Source organism: Lutra lutra, chromosome 18, assembly GCF_902655055.1.
Source record: "Lutra lutra chromosome 18, mLutLut1.2, whole genome shotgun sequence".
Taxonomy (NCBI): Eukaryota; Metazoa; Chordata; class Mammalia; order Carnivora; family Mustelidae; genus Lutra; species Lutra lutra.
In genome coordinates this window covers 6,210,763-6,236,864 of record NC_062295.1, presented here as the reverse complement: position 1 = coordinate 6,236,864, position 26,102 = coordinate 6,210,763, and the positions used below count along the sequence as shown (strand labels likewise).

The 26,102-nt window shown below is 47.1% G+C and overlaps 1 protein-coding gene across 8 annotated transcripts in view; it reads right to left on the bottom strand.

Moving 5' to 3' along the window:
• RBFOX1 (RNA binding fox-1 homolog 1) overlaps positions 1–26,102 on the bottom strand; it is a 2,072,285-nt gene that overhangs the window by 47,190 nt on the left and 1,998,993 nt on the right. For 4 of the 8 annotated variants that reach the window (XM_047713056.1, XM_047713053.1, XM_047713055.1 and 1 more), the window contains 2 exons: positions 10,288–10,420; positions 1,174–1,213 (listed from right to left, as the gene is read on the bottom strand). In XM_047713056.1, coding sequence (XP_047569012.1) covers positions 1,174–1,213; positions 10,288–10,420 — 173 coding nt within the window. The remainder of the gene's footprint in view (positions 1–1,173; positions 1,214–10,287; positions 10,421–26,102) is intronic. The other 4 variants (XM_047713052.1, XM_047713057.1, XM_047713058.1 and 1 more) reach the window with 1 other exon arrangement.

Here is a 26,102-nt window from a genome sequence, read left to right as displayed (position 1 = left end):
TTGTTTCTTGAAGAGCATATCTGGAGGCATGGATTAAGCTACACAAAAAATAAGAAATTTGTTGTTTACTGGGTACAGAATGTTTGTTCGTTTTATTTTGAAAAGACAAAACCAAAAAAACCTGACCCACAGATTATAATATGTGTATTTGGTGCAATGATAGTAGAACTCAACTATATGTATCATTGATGGAGATTAACACTGTGTCTCAAATTTGTGATTATTTGAAACTCAAAAGGAAGAAAATTAATAGTGTCTTTACCATTTTCTAGTAAATGCTATCAATTTGGTCAGAAGTATGGTTTTATTTTTGTTACCTAGTTTATACGCGACAAATAGGATTCCAGTGAACTTATCTGAGGTCACTTGTAACAAAAAAGTATATGATTTAAAAAACAGCCCCTGGCCCTGCTCATCTATTTTAAGCTGAATTTCGCCAGGTTATGTTCTTAACACTGCAGCTAATATCATGATGTGGGAGAAAAAGTGCCTCCAGGTCCATTTAGGTAAGTTTAATTGTGGTCCCACTGAGAACCACCCTACTCTTTTCTAAAAGCGAAAAGCCTAAAAAGGTGGGACCATTTAATAAACAATTCTAAATTCAACAAACACTTCTAAGTCCGGTAATGGTTAGGGCGGGAAACGGAAAGAATAAGGAAGAAAATAGGGTTTCGTGGTCAAGCTGGCATACATCTTGTTAGAGATGCTTCTGGCTAAAATCATCCAGAGGGAGTGGGAGGGGTTCTTCTAGAGCTATTACTATGAACAAGTGAATGCATTAACGGGAAAACAACAAAAAAAGAAAAGCCGCCATGAAAATATCTTTTAACCCTCTATGGCTGGTAACTCCAGCTTTTAACCCAAATATTATACTGCAAGCACACGGACCATACTGAAAACTTTCAAGTGATTTTTTTGGGGGCTGGGGGTCGGGGGAGAGTCTTTGACACCAGAGAAACGCCGTATCTTTTCGGGGGCATGTCTTCTGAAGTTAACGAAGGAGCTAGTGCCACCCCATAGCAGTCATGATGGTCACGGGAAAAGGTCTTCTGCCCTTCGGATCCGCCCGGGGACCCTGTCCCACAGACCGCGAAGAGGAAACTGGCAGCAAACTTGTAAACAGAATGACTCCGGGAGGAAACAGGGGTGGCATGCACAGTAGTGAGTACTTACATAAATGTCTGCACCATAAAATCCATCCTGGTAAACAACACTGCAAGGGCACACACACAAAGAGAAACATCCATATTAGTGCATTTCCCCATGCAGACACACCAACCCCCGCACTGGCGAAGTTAGTCTGGTCACGGGATCCGAAACACAGGAACTGAGGAGAGTTTTCACATTGGTTAAGGAGGTTGGAGACAACAGTACTCTGTCAGCCCGAGAAAATTAGGCCGGGGTTCGGTGCTGGCCCAGAATCAGGACGTGATGGCATGCTGGACACCAGACTCCCCACTCTTTCACAAAGGGGTGTGGAAATGCAAGGGGGAGGGCAGTTTAAGTGGCCTAGACAGACAGGAGGGTCAGAGTTTGCATTCAGTCCTATCGCAGAGCTCCCCGCAGGAGGATAAGAAAATCATCTGCTTAAAATGTAATATTGATAAAGGGTGGGGAGGGCAGACGGCCTCATTTTCAGTACGCGTGGGAGCTGAAGGACTTTAGGAGATCCAGATGGCCCAGATGATTCCAGAACTGTTCTACGTTCTCCCACCCTACAGTATTATATTTGGTAATTCTGGGTGCTACTCTTTTGTGGCAAATATAGGAAAATATCTCTGATTATATATATGTGTGAGCATGTGTGTACGTGTGTACAAGAAAATATGTGTTTGTATATATACATGTGTGTGCTGTATGCATGCATGGTGTGGATGTGTGTGTAACATGTGCATAAGTGTGTGTGTGTGTGTGTGCAGATGGACGTATATGGTGTAAAAGGTGTGCAGTGGCGTGTTTGCACATGTGTGTACGTACATGTGCGCCCGTGTATACACGTATACACATACATGTACTTTGTGTATGTTTTTATAAATTACATCCAGACCAAGCAAGCCCCACATTATGACTGAACAGCCCTGGCCTCACTGTGGCTCTCCTGTCACCATCCAAACTGTCATTCCGGAGAGAAAGGACTTCATAGGAGGCGGAAAATCTCCTGGACTTTTTCAGAGTTTTCTTGGTATACCTTGAGCGAAAGGGCCAGGAAGAAAAGCTTACAGCCATGTGATCGCGGGAAACCGGCTCGCAGTTCCTAAGCATTACAGTGGGTTTCATGGCGATCACACGGAGACCTGATGCCGCATGCAGATTCCGGGAGGATCACAGGAAGGACGGACTATGAAAGCAGGTGTCACCAAAAATGCGTGTTTTCCGCAGGGCGGTAGTGGTTATTGAGAGCCTTCCCTGAGATCTCCCCATGGAGCTCAAAGATGCTTTATGATTCTGGCAATGGACCAGTGAGCCCCACCATCGAAGGGAACTGGGTTCTAACAGAAACACGACTTTGATTACCAGAGGCAGGGCCGTCAGGTTTCAGGGGCAGAGCGGACCCACATGTAAGCCAAGCACATGGAGCCAGAGGAAGGCACTCGAAACACACACACACACACACACACACACACACACACACACACACACACACGGCTGTGACACTGGTTTGCTGGAGAACCCTGGAGAGTGCTTCTTGGAGCTTTTCAGACTTGATTGGCCAGACCCCCAAGTACCATTATCCTTAAAAATGTGACAGGGACTTCACACGCTAAGGAGGTTGGCAGGAATTACTTTCGGCTATTTTCACCTTGATCGGAGAGGACCACAGTTCACAAGAGCACTCGTCAAGCAGCCTAAAACCCTCATCTGAGATGCTGAGGTACGCAGTGTCCTGAGCTATGCTTTCAGCATTCCCAACATTAAGACAGTGTGTCTGCTGGGGGTCAGAAGGCGGGGCCATCCTCTGCCAGCAGGACTTGCAACAGACCCGAGGAACCTGGGGAGAGTGACATAAATTTCGTCTGCTGGGTGACAAATATTTAGAGGTGAGTCGTGTAGCTGTGGAGAAACGGGTTCTGCTTCTGCCCCGTTCTTTCCATCCTATGCCTTTGCTGGGAACACCTGCTCTCCCAACATCCTCCTCCCAAAACAGGTCAGCATTCAAGAGCCAAGTCAGATGGGAACCACGTACGCATCTGGTCACAGCCTCACCAGCCAGCAGCTGTGAGCCACTGAGCTCGTCACTGAAGCTCTCTGAGCATCCCGTGCTCATCTGTAAAATGGGGCAAGAGGCTGGGCAGTGGTCAACTCAAAGGAGGATGCAGTGAGGGTGCTGCCCGCAAAGCCACAAGCAAGGAGCTTGACATCAGAGAACAGAAAGTGATCCAGGGGTGAACAAAAGATTCATATTTTAACTACATATTAATATCGACATGGAAAGTAATGCCTCTGTCTACATATCTGTAGACGGGTCCTGGCCTTGGCCTTTCCTGAGCAGGGGAATCTCTGTGCCTGGCTTGGCCCTCCACCGTCAGCCACAGAAAATTCCTTTGGGATTCGGACATCCCACATCTATGAGATGGAGAACCAAAGAGAAAAGGTGGTCCAACATCCTCACGTCGACAAGCTCCCACAAACTGAATGATGACCACTCTTTCCCCGAGATGCTTACTAGCCCCCAACAACTGTACTAAGGCAGAGACAAGCCCGAGCATGTCCATCACTAAGCCTGCCCTCAGGGAGCTTTACAGGGAGGGGTCGCATGGTTGCAAAGCCATGTATGCACACGTACATACATATAAAATCGCGGCTTGCATGGGGGTCGAGGAGCGGGTGCTGGGAAAGGGTAGCAGAGGGAGGAGGGCTGGCAGCGGAAGTGAGGTTATCTGCGCAAGTGCCTGGGAAATCTCAAAGCCTCAGCCAGGTGGAGAGGGAGGAAGAGCAGTCCAGGCAAAGGGAACAGACTATGCAAGTCCTAGTGTCCAGAGGGTCCCCGGCTCCTTATGGGGGCCTGCAGGGTCCAGAGGCCCAGCAGACTGAGTGGCTCCACGGAGAAAGGAAACCGAGAATTCCCACCGCGATGAAAACCACACCTCGCAGGGAGCGCCTGTTTTCACCGAGTGCGTTGTGGGGGGGAGTCGGGAGGGGGTCAGTTGGGTGATGATGGAGGGGGTGAGTACTCTCTTTTCAGGATAACTCTAAAAAACAAGGAACCGATATGGTTGGCCTCGTTGGTGGTCTGAAAGCCAACTGACGGGCTGCCCCTTTCCCCAAGATGCATTTTCACCTCCTCAGTGGCTGGTGATAGCTGATACACTACTACACTACTGGCCCTCACATTTCTAGAATGATGACTGTGTCGGTTCCTGGTCTAAGCATCCTGTGCTAATTAGCCCACTTCTCCCTCATCATACCCCGTCACCCAGTTCAGAGTTTCTGATCCAATAGATCTGGATGGGGGTCTAAGAGTTCTAATTTCTAACCAGGACCCGGGGACACTGATGCTGCTGGCCAGGGGATGAACTGGCTCATCGATCGGTGGGACACCGCCCTCCACGTGTTCTTTTTCTTTACATCGTGATGGCACTGAGCTGGGAGACAGACCAGTCTCCTAGGCCCTCATTTAAGGAGGGGTGGTTATAGGAAAGCTTTTCCAGACTCTCACGCTGGTTTCCAGGAATGTGTCCAAATGCTTTTTAAAAGCCCCAAGAAACAGGTGCACTTAAAATAGCAGATGTGTAGGGAACGGAGGGCAGGAGTCGATGGCTAGTATGGATCTATAGATAAATGAACCGTGGGCCCCGAACAATAGAAGGGAGTTGCCATCGTGCGTTGAACAAGTATAGTCCAATTTTAATGACAAGGCGGTCTGTCTAGCCATGCAAAGGTAATTGTATTGCTTGCCAATCACTTCAGGCCTGCAATACGTTTTTGCAAGAACATAATGCAAATGCACAACTCATTTTCTTAGAAAGGTAATAACGGTAGCTAAATATTTGGTTGAATGCAAGCAGGGGATGATGACACTGTAGCAAATTAGTTTACTTAAAAAAAAAAAAAAAGGAACGAAAGCATAGGATGGCCAGACTATACAATCTGTTTGTGTAATAGAATCTATCCCCACCACAAATGCATTCCTGAAGGAGAGGCTATTTAAAACCGCTCTACCTTGCTGCCCCTTCCAAGTGGAAAATAAATTAAAATTTTAATGCGTTTAAATCTAGCTGTTTTTGAACAGATATGGGCCCATAAATTCCCTGACATCTGTGTATTATTGTGTATGGACATATGTATGGCTACACTAACATTTTCCTAGGGAAAACACATTTTTAATCAGATTAGTAAAGGCATCTGTGACATAACCCTCTCCTCCCCGCCAAAAATAAAATTTAAGAACCACTGATTCATGGTGGTTTTGTCTATAGATGCATTCAATTCACAACTTTTTTTTTTTTTTTTTTTTTAAACATCACAGAGGTTACACTTTAAAACTGGCTGGAATTTCGAACAAGAATTCACACCAAACCCAAACACACACACACAAAATGCTAGAGAGAATTCTGAAAAACATTCTGATAATGGGTGATGACTTCTGTTCCTAGGGTTATATTAAATGTAGAAAGGTCCTAAACGGAGAAGGCATAGTCTGAGGATGAGACATTCAGAAATTAAACCTGAAAGCATGGTTGCTGTATAGCCAGAAAAGCACACACACATAGGCTAGTGCCTGCTGTCAGATGTTTTCCTAGGACCTGCCCCGAAAGCATTCCCAAGGATCTACGTGTGAATTTCATCATTGCCCTGGGCCAGTTTAAGAGATTTTGTCCTGGGATACTACTATATCTCTCCTATACACAAAATGGCACAGTGTGTCTTCAGACCACTTCTCAAGGTAACTCTGAGAGGTTGTACTTAGATGCATCATAACTAATTTCCGGAGAAAGTTATGGAACACTTTATCCAAAGAGACCCAGAGAACCAAGACCAAAACCCTATAGCAGATGCTGGACATTTAGCTTAGAATCCCAATAATTTTTCAAATACTCTTTGATGCTCCATTAGAACACTCTACTGTGTCCCCGGACAATATGCCTGGTACATAGCAGGCATGGGATAAATAGCTGCTTTATAGTTAAGTGGCTAATTAAGAATAAGAATTTGGTGAGGCCAGGCTCATGGGGTTCCTTTTAGGTGGGTGTTGGGGTTCAGGTGCTGTCTTCTAATATCAGATGTTTACTGAGTCTGGGGGTGTGTCTCCAGTCCATCCATTTGCCATTTCCACCCAGGCATCATCGATCCGCGATCTCCTTTGGTGGGCAATTGCCCAAAGGGCAGTTTCTCCCACATGGGGGTCATGAAGACAGACCGGACATTGAGGCTTCTCTGTCCACACTGACTCTGGGATCAAATGCGTGGAGAAGATGGCAGACCTGGTGATTCAGCTTTCTCAGGAACCATTCACTAGTTAGTATTTCGTTTATGATCTACATATTCCATGAACTATCGCGGTGCCTCTGACCAAAGCCAGCTCTGTGGCTTGTGGGGAATGGTGGTCTGGAAACTGCAGGACCCTCTCTGGAATGGGGTCGGACTCTAGGTTTTCAACTCATCGCCCATCCTCATTCAGTTGATGTTGACAATCAACAGTGACTTGGCTGACTCAATCTAGGTTTTCCATCCATTCCTGTGGTCCCCACCCCATGGTCCAAGCAGAACCCCCCTCTCCCAGGGCAAATGATCACCTATTAACGTGCCAAGAAGGTTCTCTTTACCGATGTGAGGAAGAAGAGAATAGGGCCCCTCTGAAACCTGTGCTCTTCATTTGCTGGGAGGGATGTGGAAGGGAAAACCAAATCAATCAAAGGAAATGGATGAATGGGAAGGCATGCTTGCTGAATCTTCCTGTAGCACTGTCTCGATGTTGGGTATCTCCGAGGGTCACCCCAGGCTCCACAAAAGTAGCCATGGAGTTTCTGTGGGATTTCCTTTTATATTTATTTATTTGAGAGAGAGAGAGAGTATGTGAGTGAGAGGGAGAGAGCATCTGAAGCCAACTCCACACCGAGCACAGAGCCTGACGTGGGCTCCATCTCACAACTGTGAGATCATGACCTGAGCCAAAACCAAGAGTAAGATGCTTAACTGACTGAGCCCTCAGGTACCCTGATTTTTTTTTTTTTTTTTCAGTATCGGGAAAACAGTATGGAAGCCATACACGGACATAGGATGAATGACCCATTTTTGGTTGGAATTTCAGTAACAAAGTATATACTGCATAGCTCATGAAGAGCAGAGGTTTGGCAGTTAGCTTTGTCTTCAACTGGTGACAAATAGAAAATCCTAATAAATGCAGCTCGCTCGGTGACAGCTTAGAAAAGATGGGGAGCCCTGGGTGTGAGGGGGGATGGCAGAATGGGGTCTCAGCATGGCAATTTAGGAAGTGGTTGGACTTGAGGGCATCCTACATTTCTTCTTCTTCTGGAGCCTTCTCTAAAAACCCAAGCTGAGCTAAGGGACCTTCCTTTGGTGCTCACACAACACCCTTCTCCCTTAGCACATTTATTGAAATTATTAGCTTATGGGGTGCCCCTGTCCCTAACTGGAAGGAATTCCTTGAAAGTGCAAGACAGTGTGTGGAACGGAGAAAAGGGGTGTTAGGCTGAACTGCACTGGAGTAAAGACATGGGTCGACTCTACAAATCTCCCCACAAAGGACTTTGGTACACAAACGGCTACAGGAAATTCACACTATCACCTGAATGACCTGAATCCTGAAAACGTCACCTTCTGGAAACAGAAGTAGGTTTCTGGTTTCCAGTCTCTGCTCTTTGCTTCCACCCAAGCTCAGGGCTCTTACCACTGCAGCCCCTATCTGCTCTCTGCTGTCCTCTGCTTTTCTTTCCAAACATGAGCTGCCCCTCCGCCCTCAGTCTCCTGCAGCCTCAACCAACAAGCAGAGGAAAAGGGAAACCTTCATTTAAGATGCTGGGTTCACACGTTCTCATTTGGAGCCAGTGCACTCCACGCAGTTTGCAATACAGCAAGACACCCTCGCTGAATTTCCTATTTTCAACCAGCACTTTGCTCTTCTAGAACACACAGACATGGACACACGCACACCCCTAGCCCTTCTGTATCTTCCTCCTCCTCCTCCTAATATTGAGAATTTCATCTTACCACGAAGGGTGGTTTCAGGATTCCATTTGGAATATTACCAGCAAAGAGGCACAGGGTACCATTATAACCAAAATGATAGGAATATTGCCGGAATATTTAAATTAAGTCACGTCTGAAAGCAGTCACAACACGTTGCTTCAACATTTGGAGATGCCTGTGTGTCTCCCTGGTGAACGTGGCATTAATTAGTTATGCACGGTTATTCCCGGCAAAGAGTGAGATGATTGTAAGTTAGCGAATTTCAATTTTACGGCAGGTGTGTGATTTTGAGATTTTTATAAATTGTTCATGTGAGGATAAGCCATATAATTTTTTTTTTCCTGTTCAGTATAGTAGTGAGATACTGAGGACACATATACCAAAAAGCTGCAATTACCGTCTACTAAGATAAGATAATAATTTTCAGACAAACGAATATGGTATAAACATGCGATTTTGTATTTATGGCTTATGAATCTTGCTTTAGTAATTACATGAGCCTGCAGGGTAACTTGGTGGGTTTTTTTTTTTTTTTTCCCTCCCTCACAACAACTTGCCGTGTGACCTTGGGAATAACCCATCTTTATTTCTACATTTCTGGGTCTATAAAACGGGCTCAACACTGTGGGGCTGGAAATAATGATTAACACTCCGGATGCTACCTTGTAGTACATGGTCAAGTAAAGGCTTAGGAGGAGCAGACGCATGTTTCTGGAGGATGGGGAGAAGTCAGGACAAATTCACCCTCAGTTTGCTATTGTCCACCACCTCTCCACAAGAAAGGAATTTTCACAGTTGTTTTGTCCAGTAAGAAACCGAGAAGTGACCCAAGGCTAACAACAACACAAGAAACATGGACACGGACTGGTATCTTTGCCTGTGTTCTCTTCTGATGATTCCATGTACTTTCATTTATTTATATTCTGAATTTTGTCTCATTGCGTCTGTGTTTGAAACACCTCTGCAATAGGTGAGATATGAATAAATAATGAAAAAAAGAGTGGTTCCCTTTGTCGTCAGTATAATAGAGAGATGATCTAGGCTAATTCAGGTTTTCTAAAAGATTTATAAGCAACAGAGCTTTTTAAAAAATGCATTAACCCTTTTCATACAGCCTGGAACGCAGCCATATACTTTTTCACAGACCAGAAAGCCAGTCAGCCAAGGCATAGCTGCGTTTTTCTGAGTAGCGCTACTGACATTTGGGGCCTGACACGTCTATGTTGGGGGGCCCTCCTGTGCACTGTGCATGTCAGGCAGTGTCCCTGGCCTCCACTTCCTAGATGCCATCGTACCTTCCTGCTCCTGCTATGACAACCCACAATGTCTCCAGACAGTCCAAACATCCCCGAGGACTGGCAGAGACACCCCTTTCTCCCTGACACCAGGGGTGCCAGAATGTTCCAGAAGGAGCCCTGAACAGGAGGAAAGAAAGCATAGCATTGCAGTGTTGCCGCGCACCCCACCTAGACCACAGTTTCTCGGCGTTCCCAGTCATTGCTTGATCTATGCTCGGCAACACCAGAGTCCCTGCACATAGATACCACACGGCCAATGGGAATTACAGTTTCTTATAGAGGAAGCCAAATGCCCATTTTGGAAAATCCAAATGAAACGGGTCTTACTTCCAATGTCTTTGAACTTTTGAACGTTTGCATTTGACTCCACACCTAATTTTCTCTTCTCAGGCAAGGGCTCATAAACCTTGACGAGCAAGGTGTCTTTGGGGGAGGGGAGCAAGACCACTCCAGCGAACTTTGACGTTTGGGGACTTCGTGTCCCTCCATGGACGGAATTCAAGGGGCAAATGTGATCCAACCTCCTTAATAACCAGATGTTTGCAATCATCAGAAATCCATCTTTGGCTGTAGCCATTTTTCTGTTCTCCAGCATTCAGTCTCAGAGAGAATTTACATAACAACATGTGACATGTAGAATGCTTAAAGGCACCAACCATGACAGGACAAATTACACTCATTTTTCAGTTCTCTTTGCAAGGTGCTCCGCGGCAGGCGCGCGCAGGACTGCATGCTGGGGCGGTTCTGGTGGGGCAGTCAAGACCAGCATGCACTCACAACCAGGAGGGGTGGTGCGGGAGGCCCGCCGCAGGGCAGGGGCGGGGGGAGCTGCCCCACTTACCCGCCATAGGCCGGGATCGGGGGCGGGGGCGCCGCGGCGCGGAAGGTGTTGTACACGGTGCGGCCACGGCCTCGCAGGTGCGCCCCTCGGTAGGCGGCCGCGGCGGTGGCGGCTGGATACGGGAAGCCGGGCACTGTGGGGTGGGAAAGGAGAGAGCAGAGCAAAGGCTTTCAGAAGCACACCGGTTGCAGAGGGCAACCCGCCCACCCAGGACCCTTCTCCCCGCGGGCCCAGGCTGGACACCGCCCCTGGAGAAGGGAGGCGGGGTTCCAAAGGCGGCCAGCAGGGAGGAGGTCAAGGTCCGATTCCAGACAGAGTGGGTTGCCTAAGGGGTCGGTCCCTGTGCCCAAGAGAACATGGCAAATGACAAGCATTTACAAAGAATTCGTGGTAACAGGAGACAAGCTCACTGCTCAAAGTTAAAATTCTACAAAGGCGGAATGCACGAAGTATGCGCTGTGTTGCCAGGATCTAGGTGTCTACCTGCACACACATGTATACCATGTGTAAGAGATATTTATGTGTCTGAGCACACAATACACGTATATAATGTAGCCAAGCACATGTGTGCATGTGTAAGTGAACATGTGTGTCCATGTGTACACGGTGTCTACACACGTGTATGTGGGTGTGTACCCAGGCATGTTTATATGTGCGTGTATATAGGCATACACTTGCATTTCCATATGCGCACATATTTCAATGTGTCCCTAGTCATTTCTGGGGCTGAACTGTGTGTGTGTGTTTGTTGTCTACTGATTGCCTTCTCTACCCCATTTTTCTTTCCCACATTTTCCTTTATGTACACCTACTGCTTGTTAAAGTTTTTAAATTGCAAGATAGTTTTCCTGCAGACACGTGCATGCATCACAAGTGTGCAAACCCCTTATGCGCCAAGAAACGAACCATTACCAATGTCCCATCAGCCCGCAAACCATTTAACAGCTAGGCGCACACACCAACCGTAATTGTAGAGAAGTCTGGGAACTCAGCTCTTAAGAGGGTGTGGGCTGAGTTTTCCTCCTTGGAGGTAAATTCTCTGAGTGGGATGGCTTGCTGAGGAGTCAAGAGGGAAATTAAGCCTGATGCCAGAGACCCCTGAAAATTCATTCTCTTGCCTCTACGTGGGATGTCCTTCCTCCTAGGGTGTCTGCAAATCCAGATGCACCGGGGCCCAGGAAGCCTGCAGGAAACCACTTCTGCGCAATCTCACAGCACTCTCGCTAGGCCAGCCCCGAGCGTGCCATCCCCACTGAACTGCAGGCAAGGCGCCCGCCTGAATGGCATTCCAGGGAGGAGGCACATTTCTGGGAAATCAGACAGGGGAATCCACTGAGGCAGAAGATCTGTATTAAAGGCCCAAACACCCAATCTCTCATGGGTAATGGTTTCAAAAAGAGGGAATCTGTCAGCGTGTTACCTTTTCTGTCCCCTATCAACCAGCAAGTTCTTCCTGGCTTTTCCCCCCATCGCCCGTCCATCTTTGCTTCTGCCTATGCCTCCTCAAGTCGGCGGAAGCCCCCCAGATTTATCCACAGTAGGTTCTAAACTTTGGATATCTGAGTGAATGTAGGGGTGTCTTAAACACATAAACAAGAGAGCAACCGGTAAGTTGTGGAGAGGCCAAAGGATGGACAGACTCTCCAGCCAACCCCCCTCCTTGTCCCAGGTTCCTTTCCCAACTGCTCCCCGACACAAAAGGAGATTTCCAGAGGGAGGGAGAAACAGGTGGAAGGAAGCAAGGCTTTCCTCCCTTGCATGCCACCCCCTCTCTATTGCTCCTTTTCTCCTGGGACTTCACACAGTGTTTTTAGGACAGACGGCACTGGGAGGGACAGGAGCCTCCAACTTCAGAACATCCAACCGTCAGGGAGGCTCACAAACATAGGTCATCAGCAGACGCACACCTCCCTCCGGGAGCTCATTTTGGGGAGCACCTAACCGCTTGCAAGATGTTATGTCTCGTGCTGTGTTGAAGTTGCCTGCAGCTTATATTAAAATTGCCAGTGGGGGGCTGCTCCCCTTCTCACCACCACACTCAGGAGCAGAAGCCTTTCACCTGATCTGTTTATTAGCCCCAACATCCTTGGATACACTGTATCCTAGCTGTGTGGGGCTGGCCGGGGACAGGGAGACGAAGCGGGTGGGGTCCCCCACAGCAGCCATCCCCAAGCCCCTACACCCCACAGAATCACAGGGGTTGGAACAGAGCCCTTGAACCCAAAGTGCAGACTGACTGTCACTTGCTATTCTCTGCCCGTTCTCATGGATTCCACCAGAGCTTTCTCTCACCAAGGAGGGTACGATGCTGGGATTGCTCAAGTGATTCAGAATGATTTTATCTTTCCATTTGTGTCTTAAAAGACCATACATGTTTTTAACCTCTTTTTCTTATTGTTGTTCATGTCAAATCGCGCAGCTGTCCTTAATTCTCAGCTTCCCGGCCTTTGCTCACCCACATCCCCCTGCTTGTGTTTCAACCAACGTGCGTGAATTCGTGGAGAGGTGTCCATCCTAATGGGGAAAGCCAGTAAGTCCTAACACCATAAAAGCCCAGAAGTCATGAGAGATGAGCTGTTTGCTTCAGGACTGGTGAGAAAATGAGTGAGCGGGGCTATGACGCCAACTCCATCTTGCCACAGTTCAAATATTAAGTTTTCATAGGAACACCCTGGATTTTGAAATAAAGAAAATGAAAAATTCACAATCTGGCAGAGCAGCTGGCTGCCTGTGTGAGGAGACACGGTAATTATGCTGACCCATTCATTATCGCTGGCTCCCGTGCACACTGAGACCAGATCCCTCTCAGCGACAAGCAGGTTCTACAATAATTCTTAGAGGATTTAGATGTTGAGATACAACATGAAACAGAAGCTAGGCTGGGGAGCAGGGCAGCACGAGCTGCTCAAAAGCGCGGGGCCAGGACTCTTCGTGTGTCCCTTGCCTATAGGGGGGAGATGTCCCTCCCAAAGCGGGAGGAGGTAGGACAGGTCTCCACGGAAGGCTCTCCAGGGCTCTTCCCAGTTAACTCGGGGCTAATCCCAAGTTAGAGGGATTCCTACTTTGTTAAAGAGACCCAGCAAGGACAATACATCCACTCCTGGGTTGAAAACTTGCTTTTCTGGGAGGCCAAGTGGCCTTAGGCAAGATAAGGAGGTCCCGCACGTGATGCTTTGGACCCGAGGCTTCATGCAGGAAGCATGGGTGTCTCCCAGGTGGATGGATGGTTTGCTCAGCTGTCCCTTCCTTGGTACCCGTCTCCTGCTACTGAGGAGTCTCTTTATGAAGCCTCTGGTTAGTTACCACGATTAATGAACGTTTGCTTCCTCTTTGACTTCTTGCTTTCCTTCCTTCTTATTCTGACACTCCTTTCCCCCTTCCTCCTTTCCTTCCTTCCTCCCTTGCTTCCTACTTGTATTTATGTCTTAATCTCCTTTGGAAGGAAGCAGCCACAAAACTCCCCGGGTGTCCTGGCCATCAAGTAGCTTGGATGACAGAAAGGAGAGAGAAGGGCTCCCGCTGTTGCTACAACGTACACTCTGCGAGGGCAGAGAGCTCCCCATCTGTTGATTCAGAAGAGTGCCCGGCACGGAGCAGGTGCGTGGATACCCTTTGGAGGTGAACCTGTGTTCATCTCCCTCCTTCTGGGACCGTAGAGGCAGAGCCTCGTCACCCTGCACCTTCTGGAACACTGCCCTCTATACGAGGTGTCCTGCCCAGGAGTCGAACCTACACGGAGGCCAACGACACAGCAGGCCCTCGGTCAGGATCCCTGTAAAAGTGACTTCTACAGCTGGGCTCACAGGTGCTGGGCTGGCCCCGGGAATGGCAACCACACTTGGCGTATGTGTGGTTCTGATAAAAAGGGAGAGGACTTGGATCAAAGTATTGTACTTGGAATTACTGCAAAACCTTAATTCACTGAAATTCACATTCACTGCTGTGCTATGTTGGGATTTGGAGATCAGGTTCTTGTTCTGGGGAAAAGAAGGGCTCAAATGCAAACCAACCCCCCTCCCCTCCAGACACTGATACCTATGAAAGGGCCTGTGGGGTCAGGTTCTTTCCTTCACCGAACCCCAGACAGTGCTCTCCGACAACTGAGCAATTTGGAGTCTCTGAGTACAGTAAATGTGTGCCACAAGGAACAATGGATAGAACCTGCTTATAATCCCTAACTCCTTGGATCTGTGGCTGAGCCTTCCGTGTTTCTCCTCATCCCCACTAGAGGAAGTCTCCCCGCCCTGAAGCTGGTTTAGGATTCTGAGTGACTCTCTTGCCACTAAAACAAATGGTCAATTGTGTGGGTAAAAACGAAAACAAAACACCCACAACTGTTTGTTAAGCTTCCTCTGGACTCCACTTAGGACAGAAGGAACAGATTCGTTTACTTGCCTACCATGTGCACTGGCTTGCTGATGCTGGGACAAGGTTAAATGCATATTTGAAGCAATTACCTAGACAGATGATTCAGATACAGATGAAACAAAACCGAAATGACTTTATCCTTGAACCACATAGAAGACATCTCAATTATGTGCTTACTTTGGGACGTGACACCTATCTTTTGTTGAGTCAAAATTATCACATTGTCTATCAATGCCCCAGTTCAGGAGTTTGGATCCAGTAAGTGGGCAATAAATGTTTAATAAATCCAATGCAAAAATGCCAAATGGAAACTCACAATGTCCTCTCTGATTCTGGAATGGAGTAAATCAATGTTAATAAAAGTCATAAACCTGTCACCCTGTCCCATGTTTGTAAAAGCCTCTTTGTTAATGAAAGGACAGGGTTAGAAAGAAAAGACACCAGATTATAGGCATATTTAAAACCCTGGTGTTGGAACTGATTTTTTTTTCCCCCTAGCTGAACTTCCAGTTAATAAACATGTAAAGAGAGCATCACTGGGGAACAATGGAAAGTATTCAGGTTGCTTTGCAGACCCAGTATAAATCCTTGATTGTTGGCATGAGGGAGACAAGGGAAGAAGACAGGAGACGAGACAAAACAACAACACAGGTTCATTATTCTGGAAAGGTTCCCTCTTAAACCTTATCCAGCATGAATCAAAGTGAAAAATCTGGTATCACGGCCACGAAAATTGGATTTGGTTCATAAGCTAAAAATGAGTTTCTTTCAAAGGAAACAGGGCAAGCGCTTTTAGAGCAAACGCCAATTGCGCATCTCGGTGACACATCGACATCCCCGGCCGACCCACTCCCAACCTTCAGCTAGACGGATACCCGCAGCATATTTTGGGGGAGTGTTCGTGGGATAACTCGCTCAGTTCTTGGGCACGAGGAGTTGTATAGCACGGAGCTCAATGAAATGGAAACTTCAGGGATGTAACGAGAGGCCTGCTGTGATGTGCGAGGTGATGTGCACGGTATCAAGGCGAATCAACATTTTTAACCGGAAGATGTGTGGGGGTATCAATCCGCCAAATGGCCCGTTTACCAGAGTGTCAACTGCTTCCTGCCTGTCTCCCATCAAAGACAAAGCCCCCGCCACCTCCCCCCTCCTCCGAGCTCCGCACTCAGTGTATTTACAGTGACGAACGTGCGCGCTCCCCCTCCGTCTCGTTTATGAATATGGTGCTTACCTTCGAAATAAACACAAATGAGATCATCTCACCAGCCCGGAAATCCCCAAAGAAGAAACACAAAACCAGTGGAAAATACTTGAGGGTTATAAAGTGCATATTAAAGTTTTAGAGCTTTGGGAGAGATGGAAGAGTAGCAGATGCAAAAGCCAACAGGGGGGCAGAGTCTGCATCAAAGCCATAAAAATATATAGCCGTGGTAATGGGCAATTATTCTTTGCATTTGTGCGCTGGTTTGAATTTGCATGAGGTTGCCAGATGCCCTGGCAAAGGTGTTCCATCAGAATGGAGGGGAGGGCTGCTCTTCGTCCCCCCACCCTTCTCTCCCTTGGCGCCACAGTGCCTCCTTTGCCCACCCCTCCAGTGGTCTGAGACCCAGAGCTGTCCGTGCGGATTTGGGGTTGAATTGCTCTGTGGATAATTTAGGGTAGGAACCGTTCGCTTACACAAGTCTGGGGGTACAGACGTGCTTTCAACAGCAGGTTCACCGTTCTGCAGGATTCCCCTTGGGGGAACTCCTGTTTCATGGGCTGGACCGTAAATTAAGAAGTGGCATAGTAGGTAACATGCCGAAGGGAAATAACCAGCTTGAGCTCAATTTCAGAGGCAGAGTATTATGTGATAAACATCACAATGAATAGCTAAAAAAAAAAAAAAATGATTTTTTTCCCAAATGACAAAAATGTTTGCTTGTTTTTTTTTCCCCAAAATGAATCTCAAACAAAAGTACATCAAATTGGTTTATAGCAGAATTTATACGCAACTGGGTCACTCTCTTTGAATGGTGCTAAATGGGAAATTTAATACGATGGCGCACATTTAGTTCTAGGTCAAAATAAAAATGGGAAGGCTTTCAATTTTGTTAAAATTCAGCAATTTCAAGGTTTCGGGAGAGAAAGGGGCGGGGGAAGGTGTTCCAACCATTCAGTCATTTACAAAAAGACCAAAATAGCCACTTAATTTGTTGGAATCTCTGATTCTCGTATTCTCGTCTATCTATCCCTGAAACACATTTGGGATGGACTCTTGTTTCATTTCAAAATCCATGTGGATATTAAATACTGCTGTTTAGAAGTGAATAAATCCACATTTTGGACAAACAGTTCCTTACAGGACATCCTCATTTGAGATGCATTGAATAGGAAAACAAAAATTTCTAATTAATGTACAAGTCTAATCACCATTCCCCACATGGAAGAGTAATTTTTCACTGTTCATTTGCTGGGTTTAATCTCAAAACTGACATAACAGAAACGCAATGTCCTATAAATCTCCACTCATTGGTTTCCTTAATATTCATATCCCATTGAACAGCAGCTTCTTGTTCCTGCAGTCCATTACAACTTGCAAAAGTGTCGATAAAAATATTATGAAAGGCAAGATGTGTTCCTTCCTGGCTGTGCGTGCCATTTTATTTGGGAAAAGACAATAAATGGCTCATGGATGGTCCCCCCAGCCTGCTGCTTGGTGGGTGATTAGTGATTAATTACCTGGCAGCAAATTGACATGGCACGAGGAAATTGACACAGCCCTGATTAATTAACTTTTTATGGGTGGTAGTTGCTCACAAAACATTGCGCACCCTAATTGAATCTCTCCACGTAGCATCGTTGGTACAAAAGTTTTAGCCCAATCCAAATGAGCCAGAAGTTTCTTGGCTGTTTTAGGTCTGATGACGATGTGTTGAAGGAATGGGCAAGAACTTGAAAATGGAGAGAAAAGCACATTATTTGAAGGGCGGGGGGGGGGGGGGAAGATGGTGACATTGTCCTGGCTGGACTGCCTGAGCTGAATTTATTGACCTAAATCTTTGCTGTAGGAGGCTATGCTGCTGCCTTCTGCTCCAGCCTCCTCTGGCCGCTCCTTCTCTGTGGCTTCTGCATGTTCTCTTTCCTTTGTCCTGTCCCTAAACATGGAGTTGATCCGCTCAAATGCTGGCTCCATTGTCCCTTCCTCCTCCAAGGGCTTCTCCCCGCCTCCTCAATGTCTCTCGGCCACTCCCGTCCCCAACCTGCTTCCTCCCCTGGTTTCATCTGGCCTTGACCACTTCATCGAATGACACCCTCATCACACAGCTCTCCGTGGGGATGTCCTAAGGACCTTATTTTGGCCAAAACTGTGTGTCTCTCACACCTCCAGGGTTACCTGGCCTAGGGTAATTACTGCAATGTTTATTGAGAATGTTGTCAGATGAACTCAGAATGTCACAGTTGTTCAGCCATGGGGGGAGGGGGGAGTGGAAGGGAGGACAGGGGGACAGTCCTTGAACTTGTGAGAGTTGCGACCAGGCTGCTTAGGAAAGGCACACATGCTAAGAGAAAGTCGGGTTTTCTCGAGGACATGAGTGAGGAGGGACTCAACCCGACTTGAGGAAAGTCCAGACAACGGTAACTGGAAAATTAAAAGCGAAGCAGTGATCCATCCCAGTTGGGCAAAGTCCAACCTCCCATACTCCATTATCCGAAAGAGGGGCTTCAACTGTATATCGGCTACAATTTACTGACACTTGCTAACCGCCAGACCCAAAGGTTAACTCAGTAAATCTTCAGGAAACCATTCGAGCCAGGCATTACCGCTGCCTTCCCTTTCCTGGGGAGAGCAGGAAGATGTCAGGCAGCCCAGAAACTCGCCCAGTGCGCTCAGACAGCCCGACACTAGAGCCATCATCTCGTCCATCACACAACGAAGTAACGAGGCAATTGGGACTAAGCTATCCCGTGTCAGCCCTGGGCAAGAACTTGCTAGTTCCACGCTCTCCTTTCTCCTTCAGGACTCCCCATTCTCACTTTCCTCCTATGGCCTCCTAGAGCAGTGTGAGTTACTACATCCTCTCCCTATATTCATACCACAACCAAGACAAGCGGCCCAATTCGTCACGGACAGAATGAATTGGCAGGGGAATCTGCTGACAAACCTCCAGGAGACCTCAATATGCTCCTGGTTGGGGGCAGGAGCTGGAAGGAAGGGGAGGGCAGGTGCCGTTGCTTCTGTTCTCTGTTTAGGCGCTGAGATTTCAAAACACCTGGAAAGGCTTTGCTCCTTTTCTACTAATTGGATACAGGCCAGAGGGATCACTACTGATTTGTGTTCCCGGTTAAGAGTCTACAACAAGCCATTTTCCTTCTCCATCTTGGCTTATCTAGTCTCCCAAAATACCGGGGAAACAGACTCTCCCAGCAATGGGGACCTGGGGTCCCCTAGCATGGCGTTTATACACAAACTTCATTACTGTCAAAATAATGAGTTCCTTACGACGAACTTCAACTAGAACCTTTCTCCAAGATTTGAGAGACCTGCAAAAAAACCTTTCCTGATATTTGGGTAATGCCCTTTTTTCTCTACATAACCGATTTATTAATATTGTTATCAAATATCACTTCACTCATGACTCCGTTACAAACGGTCTCTTCCTTAGCAAGGAAACAGACGAGTCATTCAGGGGTTTAAAAAAAAAAAAAAAAAGAAAGAAAGAAAACTAAACGCAGTGAATGCCCAGGGATGATCTAGTCTGAGCAGTGAGCCTGGCGTTCCCAAAGCAGAAATGCTTCCTAACTTAAAAACACATTCAAAAAGCGTCCACAAGACCCACACACAATGCTTACGTGGAAATTTCTTTCATCGCTAGGTCTTTGAATGAGGATGGCAGCCTTGGTTTTCAAATAATTGCCACATTACTCCCGCTTACCTCCCGAAGTTGGCTGTTGCCTCTTCTCCCCGGGTTACAAACGGTCTGAGGAGCCGAACGGGCACGCGCGGCGAGCACCGTGGCTGCCGGACGTGCCCAGATACACTTGCACTTTGCAGAAGACGTATTTGTGATCTGTCGGCTCACAGGTGTTGACAATACCCACCCCGGGCAGGATTTCTGTAACATTTCATCCGGCACAACGAGAATGAATCTCAATCTTGGGCAGGGCTTAACCTGAAGGGACCGCGGAAGGCATTTGCAAAGGTGCTTTCTGTTATTTGAAGGAAGGCTGGAGACAAAGCCGTGAGAGGCTGAGATCTGTTTTAATTTGGAAGAGGAGATTTGCCACACTCGATTCGTTTGACAACACCTGTAGCAGTGTCAATTTAGCTCTCATCAGGTAGCCATGGGGGGAAAAAAGGCAAATAATTTATATAAATAATTACTTTATCGAGTGCCTATATATAGCAACGTTTCAACTGTTAAATCATTCATGATCTGGCTAACAGGTGGCTGGAAGCGCGAGCTTGGGGAATTGTCTCTCCACACAGCAAACAAGGCAAGGGAGATAAATCAGCTTCACGTGGTGGGATGGGTTTCCCGTGGTTCTCTGGGGCTGCTGGAGCTCCTGCAGGTGACGCCCTCCGAGGGGGCCGGCGGGGGCTCCCAGGACCGGTACACGATGCAACTCCAGCCACCACTGTGGGAATAGCTGGCCAGGGTTAGGGCCTTCGGATTTGGAGAATCAGTTTCTACCAGAATCCCAACCCTTTGAGTCACACCCCATGCAAAACTCGAGGACAGGTGCCATCGGGATCTGTGATTTGCCTGCCTGGTACCCGAGCTGGAATTCTCCCCCAACCCCCAGCGTTGACAGGCTGGAGGGAAACCATTCGGAAATCAGCTGTCCAGTCACTAGACCAACATAAACATACCAGACTAGCTTTTTCGGTGAACTTAAAAAAAAAGTCCCGGAGAAGGTGGCTTCTATGGAAGAAAGGGAAAGTGTAGCCGATGATTTGAGGGGATACAGTGCCTCAAGCAGCCTGAATGACTCTTCACACAAGGAAGGTCACAAGTGGGCGGGCAGTGGTGAGTACGCTCCCAGCAATCAGATTTGGGCAAGGTCAAACCGCTGGTGTACTGTGAGGATATAGACCCACCTCTGGCTGAATCCAGGTCTTGTCATGAACTAACGGTGGCTCAGGGAGAATTTTGCAAAACCAATACTGCGGGACTAGGGTTTGCCGGCAGAAAAGAAACTTTTGGGAAATGCTTCTTGGAACCTGGGCGTGAGATATATCCGTGGGCAGGTGCGCCTGCGGAAGAGGTTCTGGTACGTTCGTGTTTACATAAAAAGCAATTAGGCTTCCAGAGTCTACACTGCATGCAAATAAAACTCAAGGAGACTGGACTGAAAATATGTGGTGTGTTATTTGGTCCTAAAAACTGCATTTTGTGAATACTCCCCTCAAATTCTCCAGGAGCAATAAAATAGCTTCTGGCATGACAGTCCTTTTACAGAAATGAAAACATGATTTAAGAAAATGGTGTTTTTGGAGAGAAGCAAGTGTTTAAATTATCATGTTTAAATGAACTATGCCAGGCTCTTTTCCCTTCCAGGGAGGCAAGATCAGCTTCCTTTCGTGATTCTTTGCACTGCACGGGGAGATTTGCTTTTGAAAAGAAACGAGGCAGGGGGAGGAGGGGGCCGCTTCTGTGGTTGGACACATTTCTGGGCAAGAAGTACCAAGGAGCCCCTCTCCGGGGCCTGAATTATATGTCACTCGCTGTTCTCACTCCCCCTTCTAAGCTGTTCACTCCCGGCCATGCTGACTTTGAGATAGGACTTGGCTCCATTTGCAAAGCCTGGTCCCCCAGGAGTACACACCTACCCCAAAGCATCAAGCTACCCCCTTTTCTATTCCAGGAAACACACAGGATCTTATTTTTGGCCCCAGAATAGTTCATATTCAGTCTGAACACGGAATAGCCCCCTCCCCCATTTGAAGTCTATATGCATTCGAGAAAGCAAATGAAGTACAGACGAGGGCTTAAAAAAAAAAAATGAACCCTAAAACAAGCTGCCCAACCCTTTGGAGGGGTTTCTTTTTCCTCTTTGCCAAGGACCAGCGGAAGGCAGGCATGGCCCAGGAGTTCAGCGTGGGAGCTGCACCCGCGTGTTTGCTGGTCTTATAAAAACGTGAGCATTAAAAAGTACTTTCTGTCAACGCCATCATAGGACGTGGGGCTTCCAGGGAATTCCCCCAGAACGACTGCCTCGCTGCCTTCCAGAAACATCTCGTCTCGGCCTTGTTCTCTGGCTGTGTGTGCACTGGAATCCCAGGGCAACGTAGTTTATTGTTTTAATATCTGTCTGACACAAAGCAAACCATTCTCCAGTGACTCCTTATCTGTCATATGTATTTCTGTGAGAGAAATATCAAGACAAATAAGATGTTTGGGGGCACACTACGGGATGGTAGGTTTTGCAACTGGCAGCCTTTTGCAGAAGGGAGACCCCCATCTGCAAAAGACAAGAGCCACCATTCTGCATGGAGATTAATAAGCAACGCGCCAAGAGAGCTAGACCCCAGCCGCCAGAAATGTGGCTGCTTCTTTCCAGATTCTTCTGTAAACAACGGAGGAGGTTCAACTTGTGCATTTCCCCCCCTGAAATTGTCTTTTTTTTTTTTTTTAAGAGGCAAAACAGTCACAACAGAGGGGTCCAGGATCATGAGTCGGCCCAAGTCAACTGCGGCTGTGGATGAAGGCGCTGACCCAGTTGGGGCGATGGTGGGGTGTGGATTGAAAATAAAATTGAGCCTATTCAAGAGGCTGTTCAAGAAGTCTGGGTGAGATGAGTTAACACAGGAGTGAGTACAAAACTCTTAAACACCAGCTGCTCACAAATCGGCATGCTGTGCCACGCTGTGGGGAAGCGGGGCCGGTGGCAGTGCCGGGCAGAGAGATGGTGCTTTGGAGATGGAGACAGAACGACACGGGGGTTTGGGGAGCAGGGTGGGGGGGTAGCTGCATAGCTGTGTCCAGCTGTGAGCAGTCGCTGGGCATTAGATCGGGCGTGTGCTCTGAGGTGACAGGCAGAGCACGGCACAGTCGATGTCTCAAAATCTCCCTGTGCGCGGGTTCAGTGTCGCAAATGGGAGTTCGGTGGCCTAGTGCGTCTACGGATAATGCGGGAGGATGGTGAGAACGTCAGTGTTTAGCTGAGCTACCAAGAGGCGTTCAAAACGCCGTGTTAACAGAGGGCAAGCTTCCTGTCGGGTAGGACCCCCAAATATCGACATGCGAAATTTGTTTGTAGTCCGGAGGCATTAGCATCACGTATCCATCATCTGTCTCGCCCATGAGATCACCACACTACAGAGTCTGACTTAAGGACGCCTTGCTTAATTGAACTGAATTTAAATAACATAATTCTTAGAGAGCGGACACCTTGCTCACGAAGTACTTACGTTACATGGAAAGGCACCTGGTATATAGAAACAACTTGATAGAAGTGGGTTAAATGAAGTAACGCCTTTTAACCCCCTCCCCCATCAAAGGACTGAGAAAACGAGCAAAGAATGGGAGGAGTTATTTCCGAGATGATGACATAGAGGACGCAGGTGTGTTGTCACCACAGCGCTGAGCCACAGACTTAGAAGGAGCAAGGCAGGGGTTCCTGATGAGAAAGATCCACTGTGGAGGCCCTTCGAGACCAGCATGATTGGAAATTGCCGGAGCGCCAGAATCAGCCCAGGCTAACAAAGAGGCATCTTCAGTGCGCTAATGGAGTCTCACCACTTATCCCAGGGGAGCTGCGGCCGGTCTTGGAGAAAGCCAACAGCACCAAAATGATACCCCCAACTCCACACTTGTTTGGTGTTCGTTAGGAGGGCAAAACTCAGCCAATCCACCCTATTTAGCCCGAATTCATGTATCTACCTTACTTTGATCAGTACCAAGAGAAGGATATCTTTTGACATGCCTACCATCCATCACTGGTTTTTGAAATGTGACCAAAGGGCACAAAGTACAAAAGACCCATGACGGTGCACATTGAAAAGAAGGTCCCTCTTGATCTCCTCCCCATCGTAGCCAGCTGTCTGGAGTCCGGCCCTTCCAGATAAGAATGCCAGCCTCGCAAAGGGGTCCGGAAACTGCCGCTCTCGGGCCGCATCTGGCCCTCGGACTGTTTTGGTCCATAAAGTGTTATTGGAAGCACAGTCACACCTGTTCAATTCTGCAGTGTCTGTGGCTACTTTCAAGCTAGCGACAGAGTTTGAGTAGTTGCCAACAGGAACCAGATGGCCCACGAGGCTGGAAATATTTACTCTCTGGCCTTTTAAAGAACTATTTTGCCAATCCCTGACCGGGCAGATCAGACACGGAAGAACCGCCTCTCCAGCGATCCGGGGATGAGAAGAAGAAAGCACAATGCTGGCCTGAATGCAGAGGCTGGATGGCTGCCTAGAAGCTGCCCTTGACCCCTCCCTGCTTGGACATTTCCAGGAGCAGAGCACGTGGCTGCCCGTGGATACATTTAGAGACCAGTGAAGACGGGAGGCCTGGGATTGAGTTAGGCTGGGTTCTAAATTAATCTGGCTGGGTCACCTTGGACACATTTCTTAATCCTTCTAATCCTAAATTTTCTGAAGCACAAAGGGGCATAATCATATTTTACACTTTTCTTGTGAAGATTAAAGCAGAAAGTTCATGTGAAGGGCTTAGCGGAATGGCCTTCATAAAGTAAAGGCTCAGTAACCATGAGTTAATATTAGTATTGTTACTATTTTTTTTTTTTTTAATTTTGGGGCTGGACTAACGTAGGACCAGTTAAGCACTCACCCTGGGTGCAAAATTTAAGAGGAGGTGACACCAAAAACCCCCCAGTAATCAGGATAAATCATACTTCACTGTAATATTTTAAAAACTTAAAATTATTATTAAAAAAGTTCACGATGAACAGACTCTCAAACTTTAAGCAAATTAGAGCTATGTTGAGCATATCGCCCCCTAAGGTAAAAAAAATTAATAATACTCGTCCTGTGTTAATGAAAATTTTGCTATTTTGTTCACTGCCAACTTTTTCCCATTAATTTCAATTTTTTAAAAAATACTGCATTAGAATATTGTTTTTCTCGACTACCAAGAGTTTTTTGGAACCTCTTAAGGTTTTGTCCAAGGTGACTCTCTCTCTCTCTCTCTCTCTCTCTCGCCTGACCCTCATCCCGGCTTTGATTATCCTTCTTTTAAGTGATTCCTCCAGAAAATATTAGAAAAGGCCTTTTCAGAGCCACGTGGAGCTTTGAGATACTGGAGGGGGAGAGAGAAGACACGACACACTTTCGCAAAGTGTGTCAGTAACACAGTGACCTGTACGTGCACTTTCTATCAACTGAACTCAGTCCACTGACACTTTCTGTATTGGGCAGAAGAAAGAGGAAGCCATAAATTAATTTAGGCTGCTACCTTAATTACAGACACCAAAGAAAGTTCTATCAATTACCTAAAAGTAGAACAGTGCAGGCCTGATTTATGTATGTTTCTGCCACTTAAATCATTGTTTTATGAATTCCACACAATTACTTCCATAAAACCTGCAATCAATACATCAATTAAAACCACGCTACCACTGCTCGCCCTTGAGTTTCATAAAAGTGAATAAATGAGGAAGTGACTCTGCATTTTGATAACCTTTAGCATCCTGAGCCTGTGATATCAGATCTCCCCCCACCCCCGGCCCCGTGGTCAGGAATGAACATTTCAGGGGGAATTAACAATCATCTTCCTTTTACGTTAGGACTTGTCCTCACATGGATCTCAAGTTCATCTGTGGCTTCTGTCAACTGTGGGAAAATACACTTGTTTGCATTGATAAGCACATGAAACCATGCACACATTTCTGCTGGAAAATGCATTTTTTGCCTGTTGACAAAACTGGTATGGCACTCGCCATGGATTGAAAAGTAGCCTGCCCCCCACAATTACATGTTGATCCCCTGACTTCCAGGGTGGTGCTGTTTAGGGATGAGGTCTTGGGGAGGTAATTAGGTTGAGGTAAGTCATGGGGTGGGGCCCTCATGAAGGGATTGGTGTCCTTATAAGAACAGACACTGAAGGGCTTGCTTTCTCTGCCCTGTAAGGATGTTGTGAGAAGGTAACCATCTATGAGCCAGGAAGAAAGCCCTCATCAAACCCGACCATGCTAGGACCCTGATCTCACACTTTCAGCCTCCAGAAGGGAGAGAAAATAAATTTCTGTTGTCTAAGCAGCCCCCCTCCCATCTATGGTATTTTTTTATGGCAGTCCTAGAAAAATAATAGGGAATACTTGCTCCTGGCAGGGATTTTGTGACCTAAAGTGGAGTCTAAAGCTGTAACGAGAAAAAAGACGGATATATTTGCCTGCGTATTTAAAAATGTACACTGGAACGTAAGCAAGATCAAAGGCCCCAAATAGGGAATATTTGCAACATCTATGCTCTTCACATGTTATTCCCCCTAATGAACATTCTCTCT